This window comes from Lycium ferocissimum, chromosome 2 (genome assembly GCF_029784015.1).
Source record: "Lycium ferocissimum isolate CSIRO_LF1 chromosome 2, AGI_CSIRO_Lferr_CH_V1, whole genome shotgun sequence".
NCBI lineage: Eukaryota > Viridiplantae > Streptophyta > Magnoliopsida > Solanales > Solanaceae > Lycium > Lycium ferocissimum.
In genome coordinates this window covers 33,776,220-33,801,037 of record NC_081343.1, presented here as the reverse complement: position 1 = coordinate 33,801,037, position 24,818 = coordinate 33,776,220, and the positions used below count along the sequence as shown (strand labels likewise).

Genomic DNA, 24,818 nt, shown 5'->3' with positions numbered 1-24,818 from the left:
ATTACACTAAATACTAAAAAAATATAGAAAAATTAACAGAAAATACAGTTCAAAAAGTTGCACCAGATTTTACAAATAAATCAAAAATAGTAAACACTATAAAAATTGTCAATACTAAAAACAAGCGAAAAACCGACGTACAAAACTGAGGAACATTATTGAAAAGCCAATAATTTTTTATTTTTTTTGAAAATTGATGGACTTTAGTTGGTTATTTCCGCACAAAAATGATTGGAAATTATTTTATATTTTTTTCACTATAATGAAGGTATTTATTTTTATATCAATTTTCAATAAAAATTGAGATTTAAGTATTTTATCAAGCTGTGGATTAAGTTGGTTTTAATCTAATGAATCCGTAGATTTTTGTGTTCAGAGATAATATTTTCAGACATTATCCAGTTGGACAATTCTCTTGATTTTTCCTATACTCGACGGACATCTGTCGGTTTGTCCCGATATATTTGACCTTTTCTAAATAGCATGTACCTCTAAATATGAATTTTCGCTAACTCATTCTATATTCTCACTAACTTACCTCTTTTATAATTTTAGTCAAATCTAACAAATATAATTCGAGTATGTATCTTAGTAGCTCAGTTGATTGGCTACTTGAACTTTCATCTAATTAGTGAGAGTTCGAATTCCACATTGTCATCTCATTTCCCATTTTTCCTTTCCGTACCTCTACGTAATAAAAAAATTAAAAATAAATATAGTCCGATAGAAATATTGCCGGACACTAAAGTGAGTATTAACTTTTGACAAACTTAAGAGACCAAAACTGATAAGTGGGACTATTTTGAACTTAGCCTCAAATATAAGGAACCATTTATGTCGTTTTCTCTCGCATAGTGCCAGCAAAACTTTGATTTCAGGGCTTATAAACTGTCAAAAACAAAATTCCGTTGTGAAGGGATTTACGCCACAGCGAGTGAGATTGAAAGGAAACATGTTTGCGACAGCGATAAGGTTGATAGGGAGGAAACCAAAGCCAAAAATGAAACCCATTGAGCTTAAAACCCCACCTGAGCAGACTCAAACTATTACAAGGGTTATCTTCGACATTTTGAAGGAACATGGCCCTCTCACCATTGCTGATACCTGGGAACGTGTCAAGGTAATCACTCATAAATACCCTTCTTCACATTCTCTAATTTGAATTCTCCATTGTATAAAAATTGATGTATTTTCTTTAAAAAATAAAATCATTTAGGAAGTTTTTCATGAGTTCTTTTGAAGTGTCACTGAGCTTTGAATCTTTGAATGAAATGAGACGAATAGAGAAGCTTGAATACATTTGAATCATATAGCTGACCCCACTTAGCGTTTGATTGAGATTTAGTTGATTAATTAATTTATTGATTTAGAGGGTTTTAGCTTATTTATGTACTTTTTTGGCCTAAAAATAAGTACTTAAAAGCACCTTTTATCTTTTCCCAAAAAAAAAACTGAAAAGCCAAAAAGCACTTAAAATAAGTCAATCCAAACAACCTCTTAGTGCCAGTTAGATAATGTTAGCCTCTGTTTAGATGGTTCCATAATGTAGTATGGTATTGTATTGTACTGTACTGTATTAACGAATAGATTCTGGAACTGGTGGTGAAAAAGAAATGTAACTTTGGTACATAGTGGAATCAACTAAAATGAAAAGTTGTCCTTTTTACCCCATTTCTCTTATCTTTTCATTTTCCATGGGGTACAATAGGCCTTCTTATACAAATTGCAGGGAAAAAAATTTATCCAGATTGCGTTTTTTTTTTTTTTTTTAATTGTTATGATCTGTCTGGACATCTAAGGTGGCACTTGAGCAACTTTTGTGGATATTAACTGAACTACAGTTCTTGCAATTTATTTTTGTGAGAACTCCAGGAACTCGCCCAAACGCCAGATTAAGGGGTTGTTTGGTAGGTTGTGTTAGGTGGAATAATGTGGGTATTAAATTTAGTACAAATTTTTGTTGCAAATTTAAGTTTAGTGCAACTAATCCCGGCATTACTAATCCCAATATAACTTGTCTTCGAACCAAACTACCCCTAACTGGTTAACGTAAAAGAGAACACAAGTATGTTGTGTCTCTCCTTCAATTATCAGAATCACAGAGGAAAGCAATGGCTGCTCCACTTTATGGTTTTATATAATTCTTTAAGTTCTTGTACTTTCTCTATATAGTGGGTGCATGTACACTTGCATCAACTGTGTTTATCTAGAACGCCTCTGGTTAGGCAATTGTCGATCTGCATAATAGTTCAATTAGTATCCTGTCAATGCCATATTTCAAAAGAGTTGAGACTAGGCTTTGTGTAGATGATTGTTTTGAAAATTGTAGTGATATTGCAATCTTGAACAGCTGAAATCAATAAGTGGATTTTTAAGATCCAGTTCTTAGTCTGTAACTTTTGCATTTTGCTTAAGGAGACCAAACAGGTTCATTTACCACCTTGAACATTTTCATTTGAAATTCACACAAAAAAGGGTATGCTTGAAAGATGCTTCAGCGTTATCCTTTTCTGTTCTAGTTTATAAAGCCAGAAATGCATAGAAATAAAGTGAGAAAAGGTCCAAAATCGTCCCTTATCTTTGGACTAAGATTAAAATCATCCCTATTCCTTTGATATAGGGCACTAATGGTCCTTACTGTATGCCAAATTGGTGCACTTTTATTCCCTCTTCAAACAACTGTTATTATTTAACAGAGAGAGCAACTCAACTGCTCACGTGAGATATTTTTCTCCCAAAACCCAGACCTCACTCGTCACTCCTTTTCTTCCTTTGTGAGAGACCCAGGATAAGAGAAATTTCCAAGGTAGGATCTAGCAGAATTTACCATCACGTAAGCATTAAAAAAAGACTGTTGACATGTCATCAAATAAGATTCTTATCCCACGATTGTCCATCTAAAGAACCTACCCTGGATAGCAAGCCATTGGTGCCTTACTCCTCTTCATGTTTAAAAGACAAAGCTAACTAATTGCTTTCATCTCATCTGTATTTTGCTGACCAAAGATCCCTACATTTTGATTGTTTAAATTGGAAGAGAAGAATCCATGCAGAGATGCCTAAGTTTTTCAGAGAAAAAGAAAAGATCTCACATAAGCAACACAAGAGCTGCTATCTCCATTAAAAAGATAACTGTTGTTTGAGGAGTAACTAAAAGTGCACTAATTTGGCAAACAATAAGGACTGATGGGCTCCATATCAAAGAATAAGGACCGTCCTAACTCTAGGCCCAAAGATAAGGGACAATTTTTTCAGCTTTTCGTCAAATAAAGTTATCTTCCATAGTACTCCTATGCACCAATGATGCTTGACTTTAGTTCGACACTACTCTCGTATCTTTGATAGTTGGTTTGAGCGGTGGCTTTGTAACTAATAGGCATTGAATCTACTAACTTTCATTCTCTTGATCTCTTAAGCAACACCAGATTTTAAGAGCTTCACAAGTCTTCTAGGGTGCCTCAGCAGCTCATAACCATTTTTATATCTTGTCATATGTCAGCCTTGTTTTCTTTAAGATCTGTTCTTTCTCTAAGCATCTTAGAGCCCGTTTGGATTGGCTTATAAGTTGCTTATAAGTTGTTTTCAGCTTTTTTGAGTGTTTGGCTGGCCAGCTTAAAGTCATTTTGTGCTTAAAATAAGCTCAAAAAATTAATTGGGCCCGTTTGACTTAGCTTATCTAAAGCAGCTTATAAGCTGCTTAAAATAAGCCCATCCAAACAGGCTCTTAGTCTTATATTTGCCATCCTTTGTGAAAGGAGCTTGACAAATTGCGGGAAGTTGCAAACTCTTCTAGGTGTTGGAAATATATGCTGCATGCAAAGAGCAAGTTGACCGCTAAGTTCACGGAATATTCCTAGCATCTAATTTACCATACTCGAGAACAATTTGGTGCTATATAACTTTAACAGTTATTCTATTGCATTTCTAGTTGTGGTGGAAAATTGATGGCTTTAGTTCTTTCTTTTTCTGCCACTTTACTTCTTCCAAGCACAGTATAAAATTATTTGAAACTCTTTACCATTTTTTCTATTTCTCATGAACCTATGGTTCTTAACTTTGAGAACTCTAGGGCAGCTCTTTGCTAATTGTTTTTCGTTCCAAAATTTCAGGATGTTGGCTTGAGAGGCTTGACAAGCAAAAGGCACATGAAGATAGTTTTAAGATGGATGAGGGAAAGACAAAAGCTTAAGCTTATATGCAATCATGTAGGGCCCCAGAAGCAATTTCTGTATACGACCTGGTTCACAAAACTAAATACAATGCATATGAAGCCAGGAACTGATACTTCTTGGCCAAATACAAAGCAGATAATGCCAAGAAGTGATATTTCCCGGCCAAAGTCATCATAAACCCTATAACGTGGTGTCTGATAATGAACCAAAGATCTAATGGAGCTTTCTATCATTGAGTAATGAGAGAAGAGAGAGAGAGAGAGAGAGAGAGAGACTTGTATGGGAAAATACGATGGCTTTCCATTCACCTCAGAGAGAGAGAGAGAGAGAGAGCATAGTATTCCATTCACCATTTGGTGAAGCTTAATGGGCAAATACGATGGCTTTCACAGCTTTTAAATTCTGTGCATATCAAGGCCTTAGCTTTTATGTGGAGACTTTTCTTTCTTCTTTTTAATGTATGTATTGTGTTACGTGATTAATGGCAGTATCAGTAATAGTCTACAATCTCCAAACAAATGATGTTTCGAGGAGAGCTCAAATAAAGCAACATTGATATTGAATTAAGCTTTCAAAACTCAGAGGCAATTGACACCTTTGAGGCATTTGGTAATTTGTTGCTTCTTTTTTTAATTTCTTGCTGCAAGTTGAAAACATAATTGTGTTTTATTAACTATCAGTTCAGATATGAAGGAAAACAAAAGTTATATGCTTAAACTCTAGTTTGCCCAGGTTTTAAGAGAATCAGTTGTGTGATGATTTGTAAAACTGCCAACTGTGCTGTCAATTGATATCTTCTGGCCCCGTCTTATGTTTTATGCTTTACCATCTGCGGTCTGCCTTTGTTCGATAGCTCTCAGCAAAGAGAGATTCATGGTTCATTTTACGATCTGCAGTCTCTTAATTTTTTTGCTTGTCAGGCTGAAGCTTGGTTTTATTGTGCTTATGGCTGGAGAGTCTTAATTGTCTTCAGTGCTCTTTTGCCAAAAACCATATAGGCAGATAATAACCCATTTTCTCCACTAATGTGGCACACTTGATAGCTGCCATTGGTACATGAAATGTTTATTCAGTGTATGTAGGACTTGTTAGAAAAATAATATTTTTTATTTAATATCTCAAAAATAAAAGAAAATTTCTAACGTCTATTTTATACATTAGCAACAAATACTTTGTATAGTTACTAGGTGGTTGTAAGGAATTAAATATCCAACACTTGAATTGCCATTGATTAGTCATTATTACTAATTCAATTTTGTAACCAATACTTTTATTATCCGTTAACCCAATAACGTTAACATTCCACCCATTTAACACAATAAAGTATAATTGTCTTGAGACTTATTACTATCATTAAAGAGAGGTTCTTGGCAATTGAGAGCATGAGCTGAAGATTTTCTTACTATATAGATCTCCTCCTTTTCTTTTGGCAGTGTATGAGAAAAATTAGTTCTTCCTCCCATATTTGTTTGTGCTGGGTTTTATATTAAAATAAATTTTTGTTAGATTCTGGCTCCTAGTTTGTACTAGAAGAGCTTGTTGAATCCGGGGGATACACCCACACCGGGTGAAATATCCTTAAGGATAGTGTCTTAATTGACATGCCTCAAGCTTTCAAGAATTTCCTGCAAGGTTCGTGACCAAGTATTTTAAAAAGGTTCGTGATCAAGTTTAGAGAATTTCATAAAGTGTTTGTGATCAAGTATTTTCCGTAAGATTTCCAACAGGAGTAAGGGCGGATCAAAGTGTTAACATAGGATTACATCAACTTACGAATGCAAATTCTGAAGGATCGATCAGTAGTTTAAAATAAGAAACTTTTTAAGTCATTGTAAATTCGTACAAGGATATCGAACAGACGATTAATGTATATCACATACATTCTTGTCCATGTAAAGCCAATTTGAAAAGCAATTTCTTGGTTTCCAAATTGCATGTTATCCCATTCCAGAGATTAAAATTCATAAATTGCTTGAGCTGTTTGAACAACTTCTTCCATTGCCAGCTTTACCGCAGTTATGTTGCAAAATGACAAAAGGATAGTTCGTTAATAATGAAAAAATGGAGAAACAATTATCTTCAACCACATTGGCCTTGTTCTAGTAAAGAATAGTATCGGAGTAAATTGGGCATAAAGATGAATATGTTCATGTTTGACAAATAAGAGGAGCATTTCTCCTAATCTCTTTTTTTTTTTTTTTCTTCCTCTCTCTCTCTCTCTCTCTCTCTTATATACATACTACTATGTTTTATCATTCATTGGACTTTGGACCAATCAGATTCACCTAATATTCTCTGATCTTATCAATCTGTAGGTCACAACATCTTTTTGCTTCTGTAACGCATTAGAGCAAACACAGACGGAATTAAAGGAGATCGAGGACTAATATCTTAATAATGTGCTAGTATTAATTATTTACATTGTATCAATAATTAAAAAATAATTTAAGTTATATACCTTGACAGTGTAAATATGTTTTACTATATCATTGAATTCATGTCTTTGTTAGCAGGTTACCTACTATTTTTACTCAATTATCAGTTAATGCTTGTGAAGGAAAATACAACAGTTTAAGAACACATAATTCTCTCAAGATCCATCTAATTTGTTTCACTAGTCGACCGCGTAATCATGTGCAAAGACGACTATACCGTATAAAGTTATAGTGTAAGTCGTACCTTAATTACAAATATTGCTCTAATAAATATTGTAGAAGACCTCTTCCGTCTCCACGGAATCCTCCACAGAAGTTCTTCACACAAAAAAAGAAGAGAGTTTACTATTTGTTGGGAGAAGGAAGCAGAGGACAAAATCACGTTGGTTTCTTCTGTAGAAGCCTTCTTATTTTGCTGAAGGGGATACAAGTTTTAGGAACTTTTCCCAACCGGTATGTTTTTCCCTTATTTTGCCTTCTTATATATATATATATATATATATATATATATGGGTTGGGATCTGGGTTGACCCACATGGGTGGCCAAAATCCAAATTTTGCAACATCTCTCACTTACACACACGGTGTGCCAACTCTCATTTCATTATGTAACTTTCATACACAATGACTAGACTGTGTGACCAGTGCATACTTCGAGAGCTCGGTTGCTATACAGGACTATATAGTATCTCAATTAATGGAGCTTGAAGTAGATTGCAGTATGCAGTACCCTAGATCATTTATCACATTCACATCTCAACATTTTTTCGTAACTTGAGTTCATCATTATGTTCTTGTCTCGAAGACAAACATAAAGGGTCGACCAATGAACACAATTAATGTGATAATACTCAATAATCTTCCTCATCTCAGGAATTTCTCAATCTCAATATGATATGATTTTCTAAAAATGTTCCGCCAGACCGAATCATTCATGATCTCTTGGAAACACCCTAAAATAGCAAACACCAAATTGAATCTCAAGAAACTAGTCAAAGTCATGAGTCTCATAATTTTCAGGGCTTCACACGGTAATAAGTAGAGATTAAACTTTTATCGCCCTTATAGGTCATCTTATGCATATGTGGTATGAATCATGATTGCAGTATTAGCTCATTTTCATGGAGCGAGCGTCTTTTGCAAATAAAATACTATGCAGATGATAGTTCAAACAACTTAGGTCTAACTTTGAGTTCACATATCTACTCATATATTTATTCATCAGAACTCACTTCTGGCATTAAGATACGCAATCACATTTAATCAAATGTGACTAACCGTAAAATAAACGACATTCTTATTATAAACTTTGAGCTCCCTGTTATTATCACTTCTGACAATAATAAGTTTATGATTGCCTCATCTCTATTATTAGTCACCCAGACAATAAAGACGATTGCATGTGTGAATAGGACAATCTTTTTATCTGTTTGACACGCTTGAACTTGAAATTTATGTTGTAAACATAAACATCTTATGTATATGAAATAACTAAAATGAATAATTTAGGCAGTAACTAACATTTATTTCAAAATGCATTTTTACTTGAAAGTGAGCAGAAAGTATTATACATCAGCACTATGCAAACTCAACGGTATCATATCTTTCATAAGCAACAAATGCGATGGGTTTTGCTAATAGCTACTACTAGGTGATGCGTAGAGATATACTCCATGTTCACTTCTCTACGTACAATATAATTATATATGTCTCTGGCGCAAAATTACATTTAATATCAATATATTTCCAACAGCTTGTTATAGAAATTTATCTATAATTTCCTCATACATGACTTGTTTATGTAAACTATCTTTACGCAATCGGTGCATAGAACTTAAGACTCACCCAGCTCTTGTTTGACCAGCCATCTTATTTTGGATTTCTTTTACAAAGTTTAAGTTGAGCTGCATAGTTGAATACGCCTATCACTGTTGCTAATTCAAAGGCAATTTCAACTACTTACATGAACAGATGAACTAATATTTGTTGTCTCTACAAGCTTATGGTATGTTGAATGAATGAGCACTGGCCATTACAATGAATTTAATCAGCATACTTTTTACCGAGTTAACAAGCAATTTATTTTCAACGTCTCATATGCTATGAAATTAAGTCGTTAAGATATATACTATAAAAATAATACAGGGAAGGCTTTTTATAGTAGATGGAAATTAACGTTATGTTGGTCAAATTAAAGTAATCTTGAGGTTCTCTTTTGTCAACAGAGCAGGTGCTTCTGCTCCAACTTTGCTCAATTCTTAAATTTTGAGAATTTTATATTTCATGAATCATGCATGGATATCAATTGTCATATCCACATCCCTTCACCCCAAAGCAATGGATTTGTGGTTGACCAAAGTATGTCATTCTTTCATAAGTTATATATAGCTTTTGATTAAAGCTTTCCCTTGATAGCTACAATATATTTGGATTTTGGTTAAGAGACGACTATGCCTATTCTTGCGCATTATTGTTACTTTAATTATAAAACTGTCTTTTTTATCACTCACGAATAATTTTCATACCAAGTCCACATTCTCTCTACTCCTATTTTATTTTCGTTTTGTTTATTTTGTTTATGAAGAGGATCTGGTATCCTACTATCCTTGATCAACTATACAAAGGTTAAAAACTAATAAATTAAACCATTACTCCCTAGTCTCATTTTATGTGGCACCGTTCGAATTTCGAGAGCGAAACGAGTTTTTCCTTGATTGGGATTTTTTCATATGCTTTTTAAATATTTTGAATTTTGAATTATTGTAATTTATAGTACTTTTACATAGTTTTCAAATGTGTAGCTTTTATTTCAAATAGCTTAAAGAATTCATGTCCGAATTCACGGTTAAAATTAAAAAAATTGACTTTTGAAATCTGAATTGTGCCACATAAATCGGGAGGAAGTAGTAAGGTCTGAAGTTGTAGTCAAACTATTTGTACTCCATTAAGAATAGTTGAAACTTTGAAAAAATTTCCGTAGCTGAATCACGGACCAAATCAATCATCATTGTTAGGGGTGTACAAGGAAAAGGAAAACCGACAAAATGCGTCAAACCGATAATTTGAGTCAAATCGAGATAAAAATGCGACTAGTGGTTTGGTTTGACTTGGTTTAGTATTAAAAAAAAAACTGATCATAATTGGTTTGGTTTGATTTTAACTAAAAAAAGTCAAACCGAACCGAACCTAACCAACCCGACAGTACATTTATACAATTTTTGAAATATTTTATACATAAAAACATTTTTTATACTAAAATTTATAAATATTCTTAAATTTTTCAATAGTTTTTATCTTTTAACATATTATTTCAAGTTTGAATTTAGAATTTTGAATGGTCCAATAAGTTTTATAACTCATGGATGTTAGCAACCCAAATAAAGCCCAAATTAATACTAATGTTGATAAAAGAAATTCAATTCTAACACTAGGAATAACAATACTATATTGGATATCTATTTTTAGTTTTGCATTGATTTAGATAATGAAAATACATAACTTTTTATATTTAGTCATGTAATGTACTAATACTTATTAGCCGTATTTATTTTAGCATGACTTAGTACTTTTGGATTATGATCATTTTCGTTTTGGCTTAGCGATTTCATTATCTTTTTGATTGAATATTTTTGTACAATGACATCACTCATCTCATAATTTGTGTTATTTTCTTAAGAAACACCTTAATTAGATAGTTGTATCTTTCTAAGACTAAAGAAATATTCGAAGGACACTTTATATGTTTTGTATGAAGACTTTACCGGAAAAAATCCGAGAAAACCGAACAACCCGAGGTTGAAAAACCCGACTTTTGTTGGTTTTGTTTGGTTTATAAATTTAGAAACCTGACACAATTGGTTTGATATTTATAAAATCCGAACCAACCCGGTCCATGTACACCCCATCATCGTACTTGTAAGAATGTGTCTACTTCACTAGGTGAAATCATGAAAAATCTAACTAATAAGCTACCAACTCCATCTATATGTCTCCCCTTAATTTGTAACAACACTCCAATTATTGAACACTATATATAGTACTCGTTACTCCCCTTCAATTTCATCAAATTAAGCCATAGCCTACTCACATTCTCAAATTAATCTCTACTATACTAAGTTCTTAGTTAGAGCTTAATTAATACTTTTCATTATGGCTCAATTTATGAACTTCTTCATGGTCGTTGTTCTCCTTGCTGTTGCACCAATTTGTCTCTCTACTAAGACTTATGGTGGTTACTTATTCCCACAATTTTATGACCGATCATGTCCCCAAGCAAAAGAAATTGTCATGTCTATTGTTGCCAAGGCCGTAGCTAAAGAGGCTCGAATGGCTGCTTCATTGTTGAGGCTGCATTTCCACGATTGCTTTGTCAAGGTAAATCAAAGCTCTAAATTCAAATGCGTAGTCAAGATTTAAAGTTTACCGGTTTTGAATTTACTATCAAATTCATAGCTCATTTTAGTTAATGGGTTAGCAATTAAATATTTATACATATTTAATGATTTTCTAATACAAATATATGGTCTAAGCAAAAGCGTTTGTGTTCGTCCAAACCCGTGCCTGATATTTTAGCACCGCCCCTGCTAGCTCTCTCTAAAGTTATTACATACAGAGTATATATGCAGGCCACACCCTATTTATTTTATGTAAATACTATTTATATTCGGTTAGAGAAATTCTAAGCAGGCGATTTGAAGAATATCACAATATACCACACATATGATTCATGCCTCTGACCTAAACCAATTCTTATCCACCTTTATCACTACACTAGAAAAGTCCCTCAAGTCAACGGTATTCAACCTTATATATATATATATGTTTCCTCTTATCATGTAGTTATATTTCTAATTTTCTGTCTATCTCCCTATATATATATATATATATATATATATATATATATATATATATATAGTGATTTACAAAAAAGTTTATTTTAATGCTATTACACTGCATAATTTCCCGACAAAGAGAATTCAGTTGAACCCCTTCGGACCATGTAGCTTGGCCCCTTAAAGTAGAGATGTACTACTGTACTGAGTGATGACTAAATATTAATTTCATTTTTATTGTGTCATGTAGGGGTGTGATGCATCTCTACTTCTTGACAGCAGTGGAAGCATAATTAGTGAGAAGAGATCAAATCCCAACAGGAATTCAGCTCGTGGATTTGAAGTGATTGATGAAATTAAGAAGGCATTGGAGAAGGAGTGCCCGCAAACTGTCTCTTGTGCAGACATCTTGGCACTAGCTGCAAGGGATTCAACTGTTTTAGTAAGTTGAATAGCCATCCTGCATATAGGAATGAAAGTTGATAATTAACAAAACTGACATTTCAATAATTTTGTATTTGCAGGCTGGTGGACCAAATTGGGACGTACCATTAGGAAGAAGAGACTCCAGAGATGCCAGTATAAGTGGCTCCAACTATAACATACCTGCTCCAAACAACACATTTCAAACCATTCTCACTAAATTCAAATTAAAAGGGCTTGATATTGTTGACCTTGTAGCTTTATCTGGTAAAGTTTCTCTCTCTCTTTGCTACAGGACATAGACTTTAACTTTAAGGAGTTTAACTTCTATATACAGTGTAATAATGAATATTTTACACAATTACCTACTAATAGACAATCACATGTAAACTACTCATAAAAAACAAATTAGTAACTTGAAAAATAAGGCAGTCAACCTGGTATAACATGTTAAAGTACATGGTATAGTAATAGACACTGTATATAAGTTAAATTCTTAGCTGAACTACTTATTACACGTGAAACGATTTTTAAAACGTTGTAACGAGATCTTACACTTTCATAACTTACTATAACAGGTAATCTGTCTCTTTTTTGTTAGAGCACTAATTCTAGTTGCGGTGTCTTGAATGTGATAGTGTAAAAATTCTTTAACACTGAAGTTCATAGAAGTTAAACTCTTAGCTAAACAAGTTATCAGTTAATTAATACCAAAACTTTGTTGTACAGGAAGCCACACCATTGGTAATGCAAGATGCACCAGCTTCAGGCAGAGACTCTACAACCAGTCGGGAAACAGTTTACCAGACTCTACACTGGAACAGTCATATGCTGCCCAATTGCGCACTAGGTGCCCAAGATCTGGTGGTGACCAAACTTTATTTGTCATGGACTTTGTCTCCCCAATAAAATTTGATAACAGCTACTTCAAGAACTTGTTGGCATCAAAGGGACTGTTGAACTCAGACCAAGTCCTTGTGACTAAGAATCAAGAATCACTAGCACTGGTGAAACAGTATGCAGAGAACAGTGAGCTTTTCTTCGAGCATTTCACGAAATCTATGGTTAGGATGGGAAATATTTCACCTTTGACGGGTTCCAGGGGAGAAATCAGGAAGAATTGCAGGAAGGTTAACTCCTAAAGGGCACAGCAGCAAGAAAAATTAATAATTGTGGCTCTAATTTAATGTTTTGTGGTATTCTAGTTTCTTTCAAAATTCTTGAGTTTTACTTTCGCATCTGTACTCGAGGATGTAATAGCTTGTAGTCCTCTTCGCAGATCATCTTATACTTTATGATATGAAGAGTATTTTGGTTTAATTGTCCTCGTAAGAATGTGGCTCTTACAAAATGATGGGGTTCAAAGACATTCATGGAGAATTGACATAATTAGTCCCATAAGACATTCATGGAGAATTGACATAATTAGTCCCATAAGTATATCACTCAAAGCCAAATTATCTTAAAATATCATCTTATAAGGAAACTAATGTTCAAGTATGCAGAAGTTAGAGCACTTCTAATCCCCTCCTTTCTCAGTTTCTCATCGGATTCCATTTTACCACCTTCGGATGTCCAAGTATATAGAAGTTGTCTTTCTTACACGTTTATTACCTAATCATGGTTAAGTGATATATACTCTTACTTGGTTAAGTGATATATACTCTTACTTTAATTTTTAAATACTAAAGTTAAATTATGGTGTAAGTACCCCGTCAGAATTCATTACTACTAGCCCTTTGAACTAAGATGACCTAATCATGGTTCCTCAGGCTCCCTGATAGCTAGATTAAGGTTGATAATGTTATTTATTGATTGTAACCAGTAGAGACAATGTGACGAGGACATGATACTTTTTTTTGGTACACATGGACATGATACTGCTAGTATTTCAAAGCAGTTTTGACATTGATATGATATGATAAAAGAGTATATGCTTCAATGTTTCCGCGTAGCCAAATACTGCAGTTCATCCAGAGAAGGCATTTCTTATATTGACATCAAAGAGCAAACAAGTTCGACAACAATATCAGTCCCATGATTGCATATGCTTGCTTCACCTTCAATGGAAATTCTCAAACTACTTGCCAAGTTTATGGCCCAATTCCATAAAATTATACGTCAAGATTACATCATCAGTCTGGACATCATGCTTTTATCACAGAAGCTATATCTTATTACCGCTATACAAGCTATACAATTGACCCAGATTAATGTACTTCCTGTACAAACTTTAGCTGCTCTACTCTCCCTTCAACTCACCTGCAGCCAGAAATGGTAACACTTGCATTGAGAAACAACCAGACTAACTTCCACACAATAGAAAAGCTGAGGTGAAGTTAGTGATAAATCTGTAACAGTATTAGATATCAAGTCATTTTTGGGTACAACTTACTGTACTAAGCACTGATACAAGTATGACTACTAAAATCAATATGGAAATCTCAGCTAGTTACCTCAGCTTTTTGTGAAAAGGGAAGGCGGTAGAACTTTATATGGGTTCAGAATTCCATTAGGGTCCAGTAGCTTCTTAATGGTAGCCATTAATTGCACCTGGGAAAAGAAATGCATCGTTTCAGTAATTTATGGAGTATGTACCCATTCGTTGAGGGGAGGGCGAATAACAGAATAAAGCAAACAGCAGATGTAGCATTTTCACTTTTTAGCTCAATTTTAAGATAGCTATGTGGACTAAATTAGACAATTGACACCCTCTATAAACATTCACGCTCCATAATTTTTTAATTATATTATTTTGTCCAGAAACAGTCAAACATGGCCTAGGAACAGGTCTAGAGATGTGTAGTTGTGCAGATGCTTTAGCAAGCTGATGTTATCTTCACTATACATGATGCCTTTAAGGAAGACGAGGGCTCGATGTTGGTACAAATAACAGTACACCATCATAGATGATCGTTTATCCTCATTCAGTCTTAACCTATGAAAAGAACTGCTATTCTTCATGTCTCTTGAACTTGATCACATTATTCCAGAATGTCTAGAAGGAAAATACCGAGAATTTTACTGCATTTCGGGGTAAATTCTCTCGGCGTCATGCAAAGGGAATATATATCTACATGAAGTTTCAGTATTCCCTAACTAGTTCATTTGATACTTCTTTTGTCCTTCGAAAGAAAAGAGAACTTTATATATTGAGACTAGTCTGACAATTGGTGTTTCCAAACACTATCCTGGAAGAGAACTCAGTATTACCGATGTCACTTGTAATTAAATGATAATTAAAAGTACTGGTCTTACAGTTTCAGTTGACTTGGTGTAATGGATCTTATTGGCTTTCATCAGTCCAAGGCCATGTTCGGCACTAATACTCCCTTTGTGCTTAGAAGTCCATTCATAAACGAAAGGCTCGATCTCTGATAATATCTGGAGCCAACATATCCAATTAATGTGATAATCAACTAATAAAATTTAGTGAGAAGCAATAAGGTCAAAGATAGTACGTTATCATCATACTGAGGAGTTGAGATATTTAGATGTAAGTTTCCATCCCCAAGGTGACCATAAGCAACTACTTTTGCTGAAGCATCTGTAAATTTTCAATTAAGACAGCAACAAATTCTCGAGTTTGTTAGTTACTGTTAACAGATGGCATGACCCTAACATTGTCGATTCAACAGAAAAAGGAGAGATGGAAAAAAATGAAAGCATCTAATATGATATGGCATCTCTGAACGAGACACTCAAAATAAACTATGTGCATTTACTTTTCTGCAGGAAAACTGAGTCATAATTTTTTGAAAGGATTTTTTTATAAAAGGAAAATTGAGTCTGTGTCAAGCAAAAAAAAAAAAACTGAGTCCTAAAATAGTAAGAAAATAGATCCCATAAATAATTCAGACACACTAATAAGAATGAAATTGGACATGCTTTCAGCGAAGCAAGAACTTTGACATTCTTACCAAGTCGGACTCTCATTTCCTCAACAAGATCATACATCTTTTCAACCGGTATTGACAAATCATATTTATATACACCTCCTGCCTTCATCAAAGCTTCTGGAATACCCTACAATATAAAGATTTTCACCTTTTATTTATCAAGACATGAACAGATTCTTACCACCTGAGAGTGTGCACTTTTTCAACATCAATCTGCTATCAATAATGTTCTTGGTTATGTGTCATCAGTGTGACTTTCATTGCAGTCTTTTATCTTTCTGCACTGCTAATTGCAATTCTGGGATATACACATAGACATTGTTCATTGCAGTTAGCTGTTAGTTTGATTTTAGCATGGATATAAAAGAATATACCCAAGGTTTCATCTGACAGCATTATATTTTAATCACCTTATTCACCAGTCTCCCCTTTCAGAAACTCTCCCCATCTTCCCCAGAAAAAATTACAGAGGCTGTACCAATCACTGTCGTTAGCTGACTCCCCCTCCCTATCTTCCCGAGATGAAAATCCACATTGCTATCTAGCAGCTGGATGTTTGAATGGTGGGTGGCCTTTTTGAGCATGAAGAAATGCTTCAAATCCATGGTTCTAATACATAATACTAGTAATTAATAGGGTAAATCAGTTATTCATTACTAGAGGAGTTGTAGATATCTTGGTTCTTATAAAAGTAAAACCTTAAATCAAGATGACGTATAAGTTGTGACAATTTCACACAAAGCAGGTAGCTACTATAAAATCTAGCATATGGTAGAGTTGGAAAAATGTGATCCAGACGAAAGTTAATAACAGTAACAGAGTTTCTAATAAAAGAGCTTTGAAAGGGACACAAAACTCCTTTACCCGAATTAAAGATGGAATTATTTTCATTTATTTTGGAGATCACAAAATATTCTCACTTGCATAGATGATTGGATGAAAGTATTGGGAAGCCTATAATTCAGTATAGGGATCTTGTATGAAATAGCTACCTATCAAAGCTCTGAATAGGTAGATTATCACAGGTACATATGCAAGCTTTTTTGTTTTGAGAAAGGTTTCAGATGCACCAGGCTTCCCTTTTTAGCTTACGGATGCAAGCTTATGAATACAGATCAATTGTCAAGTATAGAGTGATAACCTCACGAATATGCCAGCAAGAAGATGCCTGAGTTATATCTTGTGCAACAACTCCATCACTTATCAAGTCATTTTCCATTGAGTGAAGCAAGAAGGCATCTAGTTTCTCTCTGCATATGCCAATACGAAGTAGCAGAATCCAAGAAAGAACAAATTCAACTCATCAAATTGCATACTGAATAAGCAGGAAATCAGCAAAGTTCAGAGGAAACTGAGAGTGCTACAGACATCCAATCAGCTTCATAAAGCAGCTAAACTTGAAGGAAATCAACTCTCAAATATTATAGATTCTTTAAAATGGGTCACTCAAGCATGACTTTACTTGGTAGCCTTTTTATGTGATAGTCGAGACGTAATAAAGTAACGAGCAAACCCATAGTTAAAACTTGACTAATCTCCTAACGAATAGCAAAATTCTAAATTTAGAAGTAAAAATTTTCATAGTAAAAAATTAATAACTTTTCTTTCTTACTTCAACTCAAGTATCAGATAATGTTTCTTGGGAATTTTACCATTTTAAGCATTTCAAATTCTATAACATACAAAAGTAGCAATCTTTTTATCAAGGATTCTTGAAATATATTGGTTCCGATCATAAGAAGTCTATCCCAGTTGCTTATAGTTTAGGTTAGCTAGTGAAGCGCGACCTACTACCATCGCACAACCAGTGCATAGATTAGTCAGGTGAAAAGGTACAACAAGAAAAAACCAGAGATAGTAAGCACATTCACAAGTGAAAATTGGAAAGGGTCAAAGTAATTTTACTTCATTGATTAATATGAGATAAGGGATAAAATGTGGCTGAGTTCTTTTCACTGACTCAGGAGTGGGTTTACCAGATGGTGAGCAAGACACAAATGGTTTACAAATCTGCATATGGGTATAAACAATGATAAGACATTCTAAAATTCTGTTCAGTCAACTAGTGGTCTGAAAATAGACTAAGCCAAAGTCCTCCGATCTAGACATTTCATAGTACATTTGAAGTGAAAAAACAAAGGCACACTATGACATCCATTGTTTCACCTCTATACTCTGAGAGGCACAGAAAGAAACATGTACTATTAAGAGGATTAAGTTTTGTACAAAATGGTTTTTGTTCCTCCAATTTTTGCAGAATAAAAGGTGCATAAAAAATATAAACTTTAGTTCTTGCAAATGAAAGATATAAAACAGTTCTAAGCAACCGAACTTTGATGAATTATCTAAAACAAGTCGTGCATATTAAGCAAAAAGGACATTACCTATCATAAGACTCACTACTGCCCGTTGTCTCGATCAGAACATAAAAATTATGCATTGACGACGGAAATGGATTACGGACACCTTCTAGATGTTTCAGGACCTGCTCCATATAACATAATAGATGATGCTGCATTAATCTACTGCCATGAAAGTGACCTTAAACCTTCATAATAATCATCAAAACGACAACCTCAATCTCCAACTTAAAAAACAGACTAAGCACAAAGTTGACAGGTAAGGAATGAAAAGCACTGCAGCAGCACCTGCAAGCTTACCATGCAATTTTTAATAACACACAAAGTAAAAATGCAGCGCATTCATTAAGTATGATAAGCACAATAAGACCACTAAAATATAATAGGAAAAGAACTTGATGTTTCTGGATGATATAGGCAGGGGAGACTTGATGGATAAAAGAACATAAAGCTCACCAGATCCATTGCGTCATGATCAAGGAATTCAAATGCAGAAAGAATTTCTCCAAGTTTCCACTTTGCCTCTAACAAAAGTTTCTGATGGCAAAGAGCATAATTCATTAAGTAAAGTTATCATTCCAAGCAACTTCATAGCTGTATCATACTTCAGAGTGTAGAACCACTATTACCAGGCAGCTTGCATAATCCTTACAAGCAAGAAAGCATACATTTACAGAGGACAACTTTGGAGGAGTTAGAATGGAAACCTTTGTTACAATTCCCAAGGATCCTTCACTCCCTGTGCATGTAGTAAAATAAAATGTTTATCACAATGTAAACCAACTTCAGCTGACACAGAATAAGCAGATATAGTCTGATCACCTATAAATAAATGTTTCAAGTCATATCCAGTGTTATCTTTTCGTAAAGTGCCGAGCATATCAAGCACCGTTCCATTTGCTAAAACCACTTCAAGACCTGAAGAGATGAAAGTACATTTGAGAACAAATACAGAAGGATGGACTTCACTATAATGTTTTTCAAGGACGGAATGATCTTGAAAGGCTCATACATAGCCTTGCACTGAAAAGAATGTAACAAAATGGATCCCAAGTTTATCTAACAGGAAAAGAGGATCTCTATGAAGAGATAGCTCATAATTTTCATTATTGGCTAAATTTTTCATCAGCCTCATTAACCCACTCTCAGATTGATTTAGGTCAACAACTTCGACTCAAAATTTGATAACATAGCACAATCAGATCTTACCAAGGACACTGCCATGCAGTGAACCATAGCGGAGAAGTCGCAAGCCACCAGCATTAGTAGAGACGTTTCCACCAATTTGGCAGCTTCCTTTAGCACCTAAATCTAGTGGCATAACAAACCTAAGAGAGAATGTGATTGACATTTTATCTCACAAGGAAACAGAATAAAGGGCTTGTTCATTGGCATTAGAAGAGCCAATAAGAAATACCCAGAATAAGTTTATAATTAAAAATGAACTAGATAGAAGATTGATGTAATAAACAGGGCAAAATTCTAAACTCTGTTTCTTTCTAGTGTCATATACTCCCTTCGTCCCAATTTACGTGGCACACTTTCCTTTTTAGTCTGTCCCAAAAGGAATGTCAGCTTTCTATAATTAGAAAAGAACTTAACTTTAAAATTCTTCTTTTACCCTTGATGAAATGCTTTATAGGCACACAAATGTCTAAGGTTTGTTTTAGACCACAAATCCCAAAAGTCTTCTTCCCTCCCTTAAACTTTGTGCCTAGTCAAACGCTGCCACATAAATTGGGACGGAGGGAGTATTAAACAAGATAATAACGGAGTTTGGAGAAGTTCAATCAACAAACTTGTTAGATGGTACTATTAAACTGAAACACCTTGTTATTACATGGTAAGAATGCTTAGAATAGAGTCAATCTGATAGATAACACTACAGAGAGTTTATATGTCAATTAAATGGAGACAGAAACAATCTTTTGGTCAGAAAATTGCACATGTAATATGACAATGAAGTATTCAAAGGCATTCTTCTAGAGTAGAAAAATTGCACAAGAAGAATTATCCAAAAAATAAGAAAGAAGTAAAAACTATCCTTTACATGATTCATATAGTAACCCTAAAAGGTCTAAGAAAGAAAAAATCACCCTTGGTTATCCAGAAAAGCGATGAGGTTTTCCAAAATGCATCCTGCCTCACAAACCAGTATGCCGCTAACCTGCCAAAAGATGTAAAGGAGGACAACTTATTCTATGATGCACAGACTTTATGCATTCTTAAAGAACTCTTTCCTTCATCTAATGTAACTCTGACAGAAATAAAAATTGAAGATAGATCAGCAGAGTTACTTTTATCTTGTCAAATGATTTGATTCATGTAACTAATATTTACAATCACCTGCACATTTTCAAAATAAATTTACTCTTACCTTGTCAAAAGAAATGATTTTATTCATATGACTCATACTGACAATCACCTGGACGTTTTCAAAATAAAGAAAGAATACATCAGTAATCAGTTACGAAAAGAAATATAAGACAAGCCAACACATTTAGGTCAAGACCTTTTCGAACATTCACAGCAAAGAGCAAATCCAGCAGCAACAACACTAGTTACATCAATCAGTCTGTCAACTACCTCAATCCCAAACCAATTGGGCTCGGCTATAGGAATCATCTATATCCATCGAACTCTACTTATCCAAAGAGAAAAAGGAAAACAAATCTAGTAGCAGTAACACTGATGTTTAAAATGACTTCAAGTTCAGCAAACATGGATAATGTTTGATAGATGTCGATTACTACTAATTCTAGCTTGACAAGTATCAGTGATTAGCTCGTGTGAGACATAGAAATCTAAACTGATTCCTGATCTATACATGCACAGTAACAGTTCTATGCGGGTTTTGCTTTATAAAAATAGAAGTTCAATTTTTCTGATGTTCTGGCTTGGTTCAAACCTGTTAAATTGAGCAAAAAGACTTGCATTACAACAGCTTTTAAGTCTAAACTCTTCTCACAGTGCAACTGTATAGAGAGCAAAAAAAAAAATCAGCAGTTTTCCTGCCAGAGTTTACATTTCAACTAGTCCAGTGCACAATGCAACAATGCCACTTCAGATCCTTCCCACTTCTAAAAGAGAGAAAAAGGGAAATATGGTTTAAGCAGCATCAGCGTGAAGTTGTAAGAACGTAGATTAGAAAGTCATTGAAACACGAAGTATACCTCCTAGGTGAAGCTTTAAAGTACAATGCGAACCAATTGCTCCCTATCCTTGCCATTTCTATCAGAAGATGGTTTAGAAAACATGATGCAGCAGTATTTATCCTTATTTCACATGATTATTGCCAGTTGTCAGAAAACTTTAATCCCATATGTAATAGCAAAGTTAAGGTTCAATCCTTCTGAAATAGGACACATTAGTATCAGAAATGTCAAATTTAGTGATCCAATTATTATCCTTTTCCTTTTTACAGTTTAGTGACAATCTGTTTGAGCGATTCTGCTTGACTTATCCAAAATTTGATTCCAAAAACTTCTACAAGTATTTTATTGTGTCAACTACTCTGAATAAGTGACATATCATTATGATTAAAGCTCCTTAGAATATTATAATGATACGGTAAAACATACCCCCGAAAACTACGTTATAAGTTTTTTAGCTAATTGCGCCCACTCTTAATTTTTGTATTTTACAAACTAAAACGATTGATGTATGAGACAGCATTCTCTTATTAAGTTCGCTTTTATGAAGATTAATGGTTCATCTGCTTTATGAAGATCCAAAACAACATCTATACTTGGTAAAACAACAGTGTTGTCAAAAGTGAAAAGCTTTAACCGGACAAGGTCTAGGGCTTTAAGTTCAAAGCGGTCTAGGGCTTTAAGTTCAAAGCGCAATTAAAACGTGGGTTTCAGTAAAGAAAGGCGCAACGAAGAAGAATAAAAATAAATATTAAATATGTAAAGCTAGAAAAAATAACTATAATCACAAAAAACAATTATATGATCACAGTAATTGAAACAAAAAATTTCTTTTCCTAAATAAGTAGTAAATCCATTCACAACATTTTCTTAACAATTAAAATATCTCTTTTCCGATTATATTTATTTTTTACTGCCACCCTCTTCAAGATAGCATGGGTTATGAAGTGGTTGCCTTAACGCCTTGATACTGACACTGAAGTGCCAGTTAAGAAAGGCGAAGCGCACTAGGTAAATTTCCGGCTTAAGCACGTATCAGATGAGCCTTTAACAATAGTGGTAAACAAAATAGAAGAAGATATAATACAATGTGATGGCAGCCTATCAATGAATAGTTAACATGAATGATGGGAAACCACACCAACAATCTCGACTTGGACAAAGAGCTAGCAAGATGATATTCATGGTACTGTAGCCGCTAGCCATCCACCCACAATTTAATATCTGTGGTCAATAAGAAACCAAGATTTCCTTACCTCATCAAAAGCAGGTACACTTCCTCCCACAAGACCTGTATTCCCCCCTTGAGGAACAACAGCCAGGCCCCTTGAATTGCAATATTTAAGAACCTGAGATACCTGTAAAACCCAAGTCCAAGAAACCCAAATGGGAAACCAAAAGGTGTAGATATTGGTATCTATTATCAATAAGGAGCTAAAGCATCGCGATGAGAAGTGAGATTTCAACCTCTTCTGCTGTCCTAGGTTGGAGCATAAGCTTACTGCTGCCCTGGTATTTTCTCATCCAATCCGTGTTCACAGCATCCAGTGTCTCCGCATCCTGAACCACCCCTCTTTCCCCTAATAAATTCTTGAAATAGCTCAAGTCTTCTGAGCTAATTGTTGAAAAATCAGGTCTTCTCTGAATAATGGTGGCCTGAGAAGCAAAACATCTATACTGGCTTCTGCATATGTTCCACTGATTCATACCCAGAGATACTAGGGGATGTTTGAATGTTTGAAATTCTTGTTGATAATTACCAATATAAGGTTTTTCCAACTCAGGAGATTGGTTAAAATGATACCTACAACCTGCAAACCATGAAAATGAAGGTTCTTATTAGCTTCATCAAAGAATATTCAGAGTACACGTAACAATTCGCTTGGGTCCATTTTCAACTATACCTTAATATAACGCCACTTTATTCATTGAACCTAAGATTTTATCAGAAGAAAATCGGTAGGTAGTAACCGAAAGTCCTATCTCAACAATTTTTAATTCAATCAGTAACCCCAAAAGACCAAAACCATGTGACTAATTTTTTCATTGTCAAATATCAAGACAAAATGAGAATGGTTCAATTAAGCAACCTTGAACAAAAGTAACGATAGCCGAAAAAAGATTGCAATCTTTGGATCAAACCAGCATGCAATCATCAAATAACTACATTAAGTCCCAAATTAATTCAGGTTAACTATCGGGCTGTTTGGTGAGAGGGACAGAGGTGGATCCAGAATTTGAAGTTTAGGGGTTCCTACAGTGACCTCGAGTTATATACAGTGATAACCAGATTCATAGTGAAATATTTATTGATATTTAGTTGATTTCTTATATATATATATATATATATATATATATATATAGGGTTTGTGCAAAAGTTATTGGGTTCCCGTGAAAGGGCACATTATGCTCTAGATTCGCCAATGATGAGGGAACTCATTTTCTCAGTGCATGAAGTCATTTTCTGGTATTTTCCATCAAAATGGAAAAGATGACTTCCCCCTCGCTTATAGGTGGAAGTCATTTTCCTCACAATTTTCTTTTTAAGTTTTCACTACATTTACTTACTCCAACTAAAGCTTAGACATTATTACACCACCAACTACGCTTCAGTCCCAAACAAGTTGGTGAATTCCACTGACCATGTTACTGACATATTTTGTCAAGATGCTCTCCGATTTGCTAATATTATTATTTATATTCAACATATATTTTTTTCTAGCAAATAGTTTCCACTCACCAATCAAAACTAGAAAAGATTTTTCAGAAAATTATATTTTTATTGGAAAGTAGTTTTCAAGAAACAATGACTTATGTCATACAAAACACACTCTATATGCATCCCCTTTATCAGTTCAGTTTCACGGTTTCATCCTAGTTTGATTTTCTTTTTTAATTTGATTATTTTACCTGATCGTCAAATTACCTTATCCTCCTCATTTATGGGAATTTCCAAAACTCACATAGGCAGAGTTGCTAAAAGTATAGAGCAAAGCATACATTTAATTCAAATGATGAAGAGCAGAAATAAGGGCGGTACCTGAGCTGCAAAATCGTTTAGAATTGTGGAAAATAGGGGTTGATCGGCTATTAAAGAGGTGTTTGCAGTGTGTAAGTAAACGATAGGTCACTTTCCAGTCCTCCATTTCTGCAACTGCCCTTAGTTTTCAATCCTTGATGATTACTCTCTAACCACGGGCACTTCTGGTTTAGGAAAACTAGTTGCCACTTTCATATAAAACCACCTTAATTGAGATTAAATTTCTTAATTTTAAAAGTTTTAAAAAATAAATATAAAGAATTTTTTTATTTTATGGGTATAAATTAAGAATATGTAAATATTCGTTGAATTTTATGATTTTACATTTATTAGCTTACTAAATATTTTTTTTTTAGACAGATCAAAAAGAAAAGTAAGACATTTAACTTGAAACGGACAAAGTAACTAATACTTTCTCTATTCCAATTTAGGTGTCTTATTATCCTTTTTTATCTGTTTCAAAAAAATATCTTTCTATATTTAATAAGTTGACAATTCAAACATT

General features: G+C 34.2%; 3 protein-coding genes across 4 annotated transcripts; 2 read left to right on the top strand and 1 right to left on the bottom strand.

Moving 5' to 3' along the window:
• The first annotated feature begins 833 nt into the window (after window positions 1-833).
• Window positions 834-4,785, top strand: LOC132035071 (uncharacterized). Its single transcript, XM_059425391.1, has 2 exons — window positions 834-1,120; window positions 4,110-4,785. Exons 1-2 carry the CDS (start codon window positions 953-955, stop codon window positions 4,347-4,349), a joined length of 408 nt encoding a protein of 135 aa, XP_059281374.1. The 5' UTR covers window positions 834-952; the 3' UTR covers window positions 4,350-4,785.
• Window positions 4,786-10,657: 5,872 nt separating this feature from the next.
• On the top strand, window positions 10,658-13,182 carry LOC132035066 (peroxidase 72-like). The gene is made up of 4 exons (XM_059425386.1): window positions 10,658-10,981; window positions 11,690-11,881; window positions 11,964-12,129; window positions 12,592-13,182. The coding sequence occupies exons 1-4, from the start codon at window positions 10,757-10,759 to the stop codon at window positions 13,002-13,004; spliced, it is 996 nt and encodes a 331-aa protein (XP_059281369.1). The 5' UTR covers window positions 10,658-10,756; the 3' UTR covers window positions 13,005-13,182.
• Window positions 13,183-13,749: 567 nt separating this feature from the next.
• On the bottom strand, window positions 13,750-24,455 carry LOC132035057 (D-2-hydroxyglutarate dehydrogenase, mitochondrial). 2 transcript variants are annotated; one of them, XM_059425380.1, is made up of 16 exons: window positions 24,314-24,455; window positions 22,741-23,084; window positions 22,530-22,631; window positions 20,499-20,546; window positions 20,218-20,288; window positions 19,331-19,449; window positions 18,944-19,039; window positions 18,751-18,860; window positions 18,578-18,658; window positions 18,146-18,246; window positions 16,903-17,011; window positions 15,783-15,888; window positions 15,324-15,409; window positions 15,121-15,246; window positions 14,319-14,415; window positions 13,750-14,213 (listed from the first exon to the last, which is right to left on the bottom strand). In XM_059425380.1, the coding sequence occupies exons 1-15, from the start codon at window positions 24,417-24,419 to the stop codon at window positions 14,320-14,322; spliced, it is 1,701 nt and encodes a 566-aa protein (XP_059281363.1). In that variant the 5' UTR covers window positions 24,420-24,455; the 3' UTR covers window positions 13,750-14,213; window position 14,319. The 2 variants fall into 2 exon arrangements, with proteins under 2 accessions (XP_059281363.1, XP_059281360.1); XM_059425377.1 differs by having other exon boundaries at window positions 13,750-14,124.
• Between the last annotated feature and the right edge of the window lie 363 nt (window positions 24,456-24,818).

What these genes read in the sequence shown, in the direction of transcription:
- LOC132035066 (XM_059425386.1), top strand. Translation starts at nt 10,757, where the DNA reads ATGGCTCAATTTATGAACTTCTTCATGGTCGTTGTTCTCCTTGCTGTT. An exon ending in TCCACGATTGCTTTGTCAAG is followed by an intron (nt 10,982 to 11,689) that starts GTAAATCAAAGC and finishes TGTGTCATGTAG; the next exon opens with GGGTGTGATGCATCTCTACT. An exon ending in CAAGGGATTCAACTGTTTTA is followed by an intron (nt 11,882 to 11,963) that starts GTAAGTTGAATA and finishes TTGTATTTGCAG; the next exon opens with GCTGGTGGACCAAATTGGGA.
- LOC132035071 (XM_059425391.1), top strand. Translation starts at nt 953, where the DNA reads ATGTTTGCGACAGCGATAAGGTTGATAGGGAGGAAACCAAAGCCAAAA. An exon ending in ATACCTGGGAACGTGTCAAG is followed by an intron (nt 1,121 to 4,109) that starts GTAATCACTCAT and finishes CCAAAATTTCAG; the next exon opens with GATGTTGGCTTGAGAGGCTT.
- LOC132035057 (XM_059425380.1), bottom strand. Translation starts at nt 24,419, where the DNA reads ATGGAGGACTGGAAAGTGACCTATCGTTTACTTACACACTGCAAACAC. An exon ending in CTTGAAACATTTATTTATAG is followed by an intron (nt 18,861 to 18,943) that starts GTGATCAGACTA and finishes CTACATGCACAG; the next exon opens with GGAGTGAAGGATCCTTGGGA. An exon ending in CTTGCTGGCATATTCGTGAG is followed by an intron (nt 15,889 to 16,902) that starts GTTATCACTCTA and finishes TTTATATTGTAG; the next exon opens with GGTATTCCAGAAGCTTTGAT.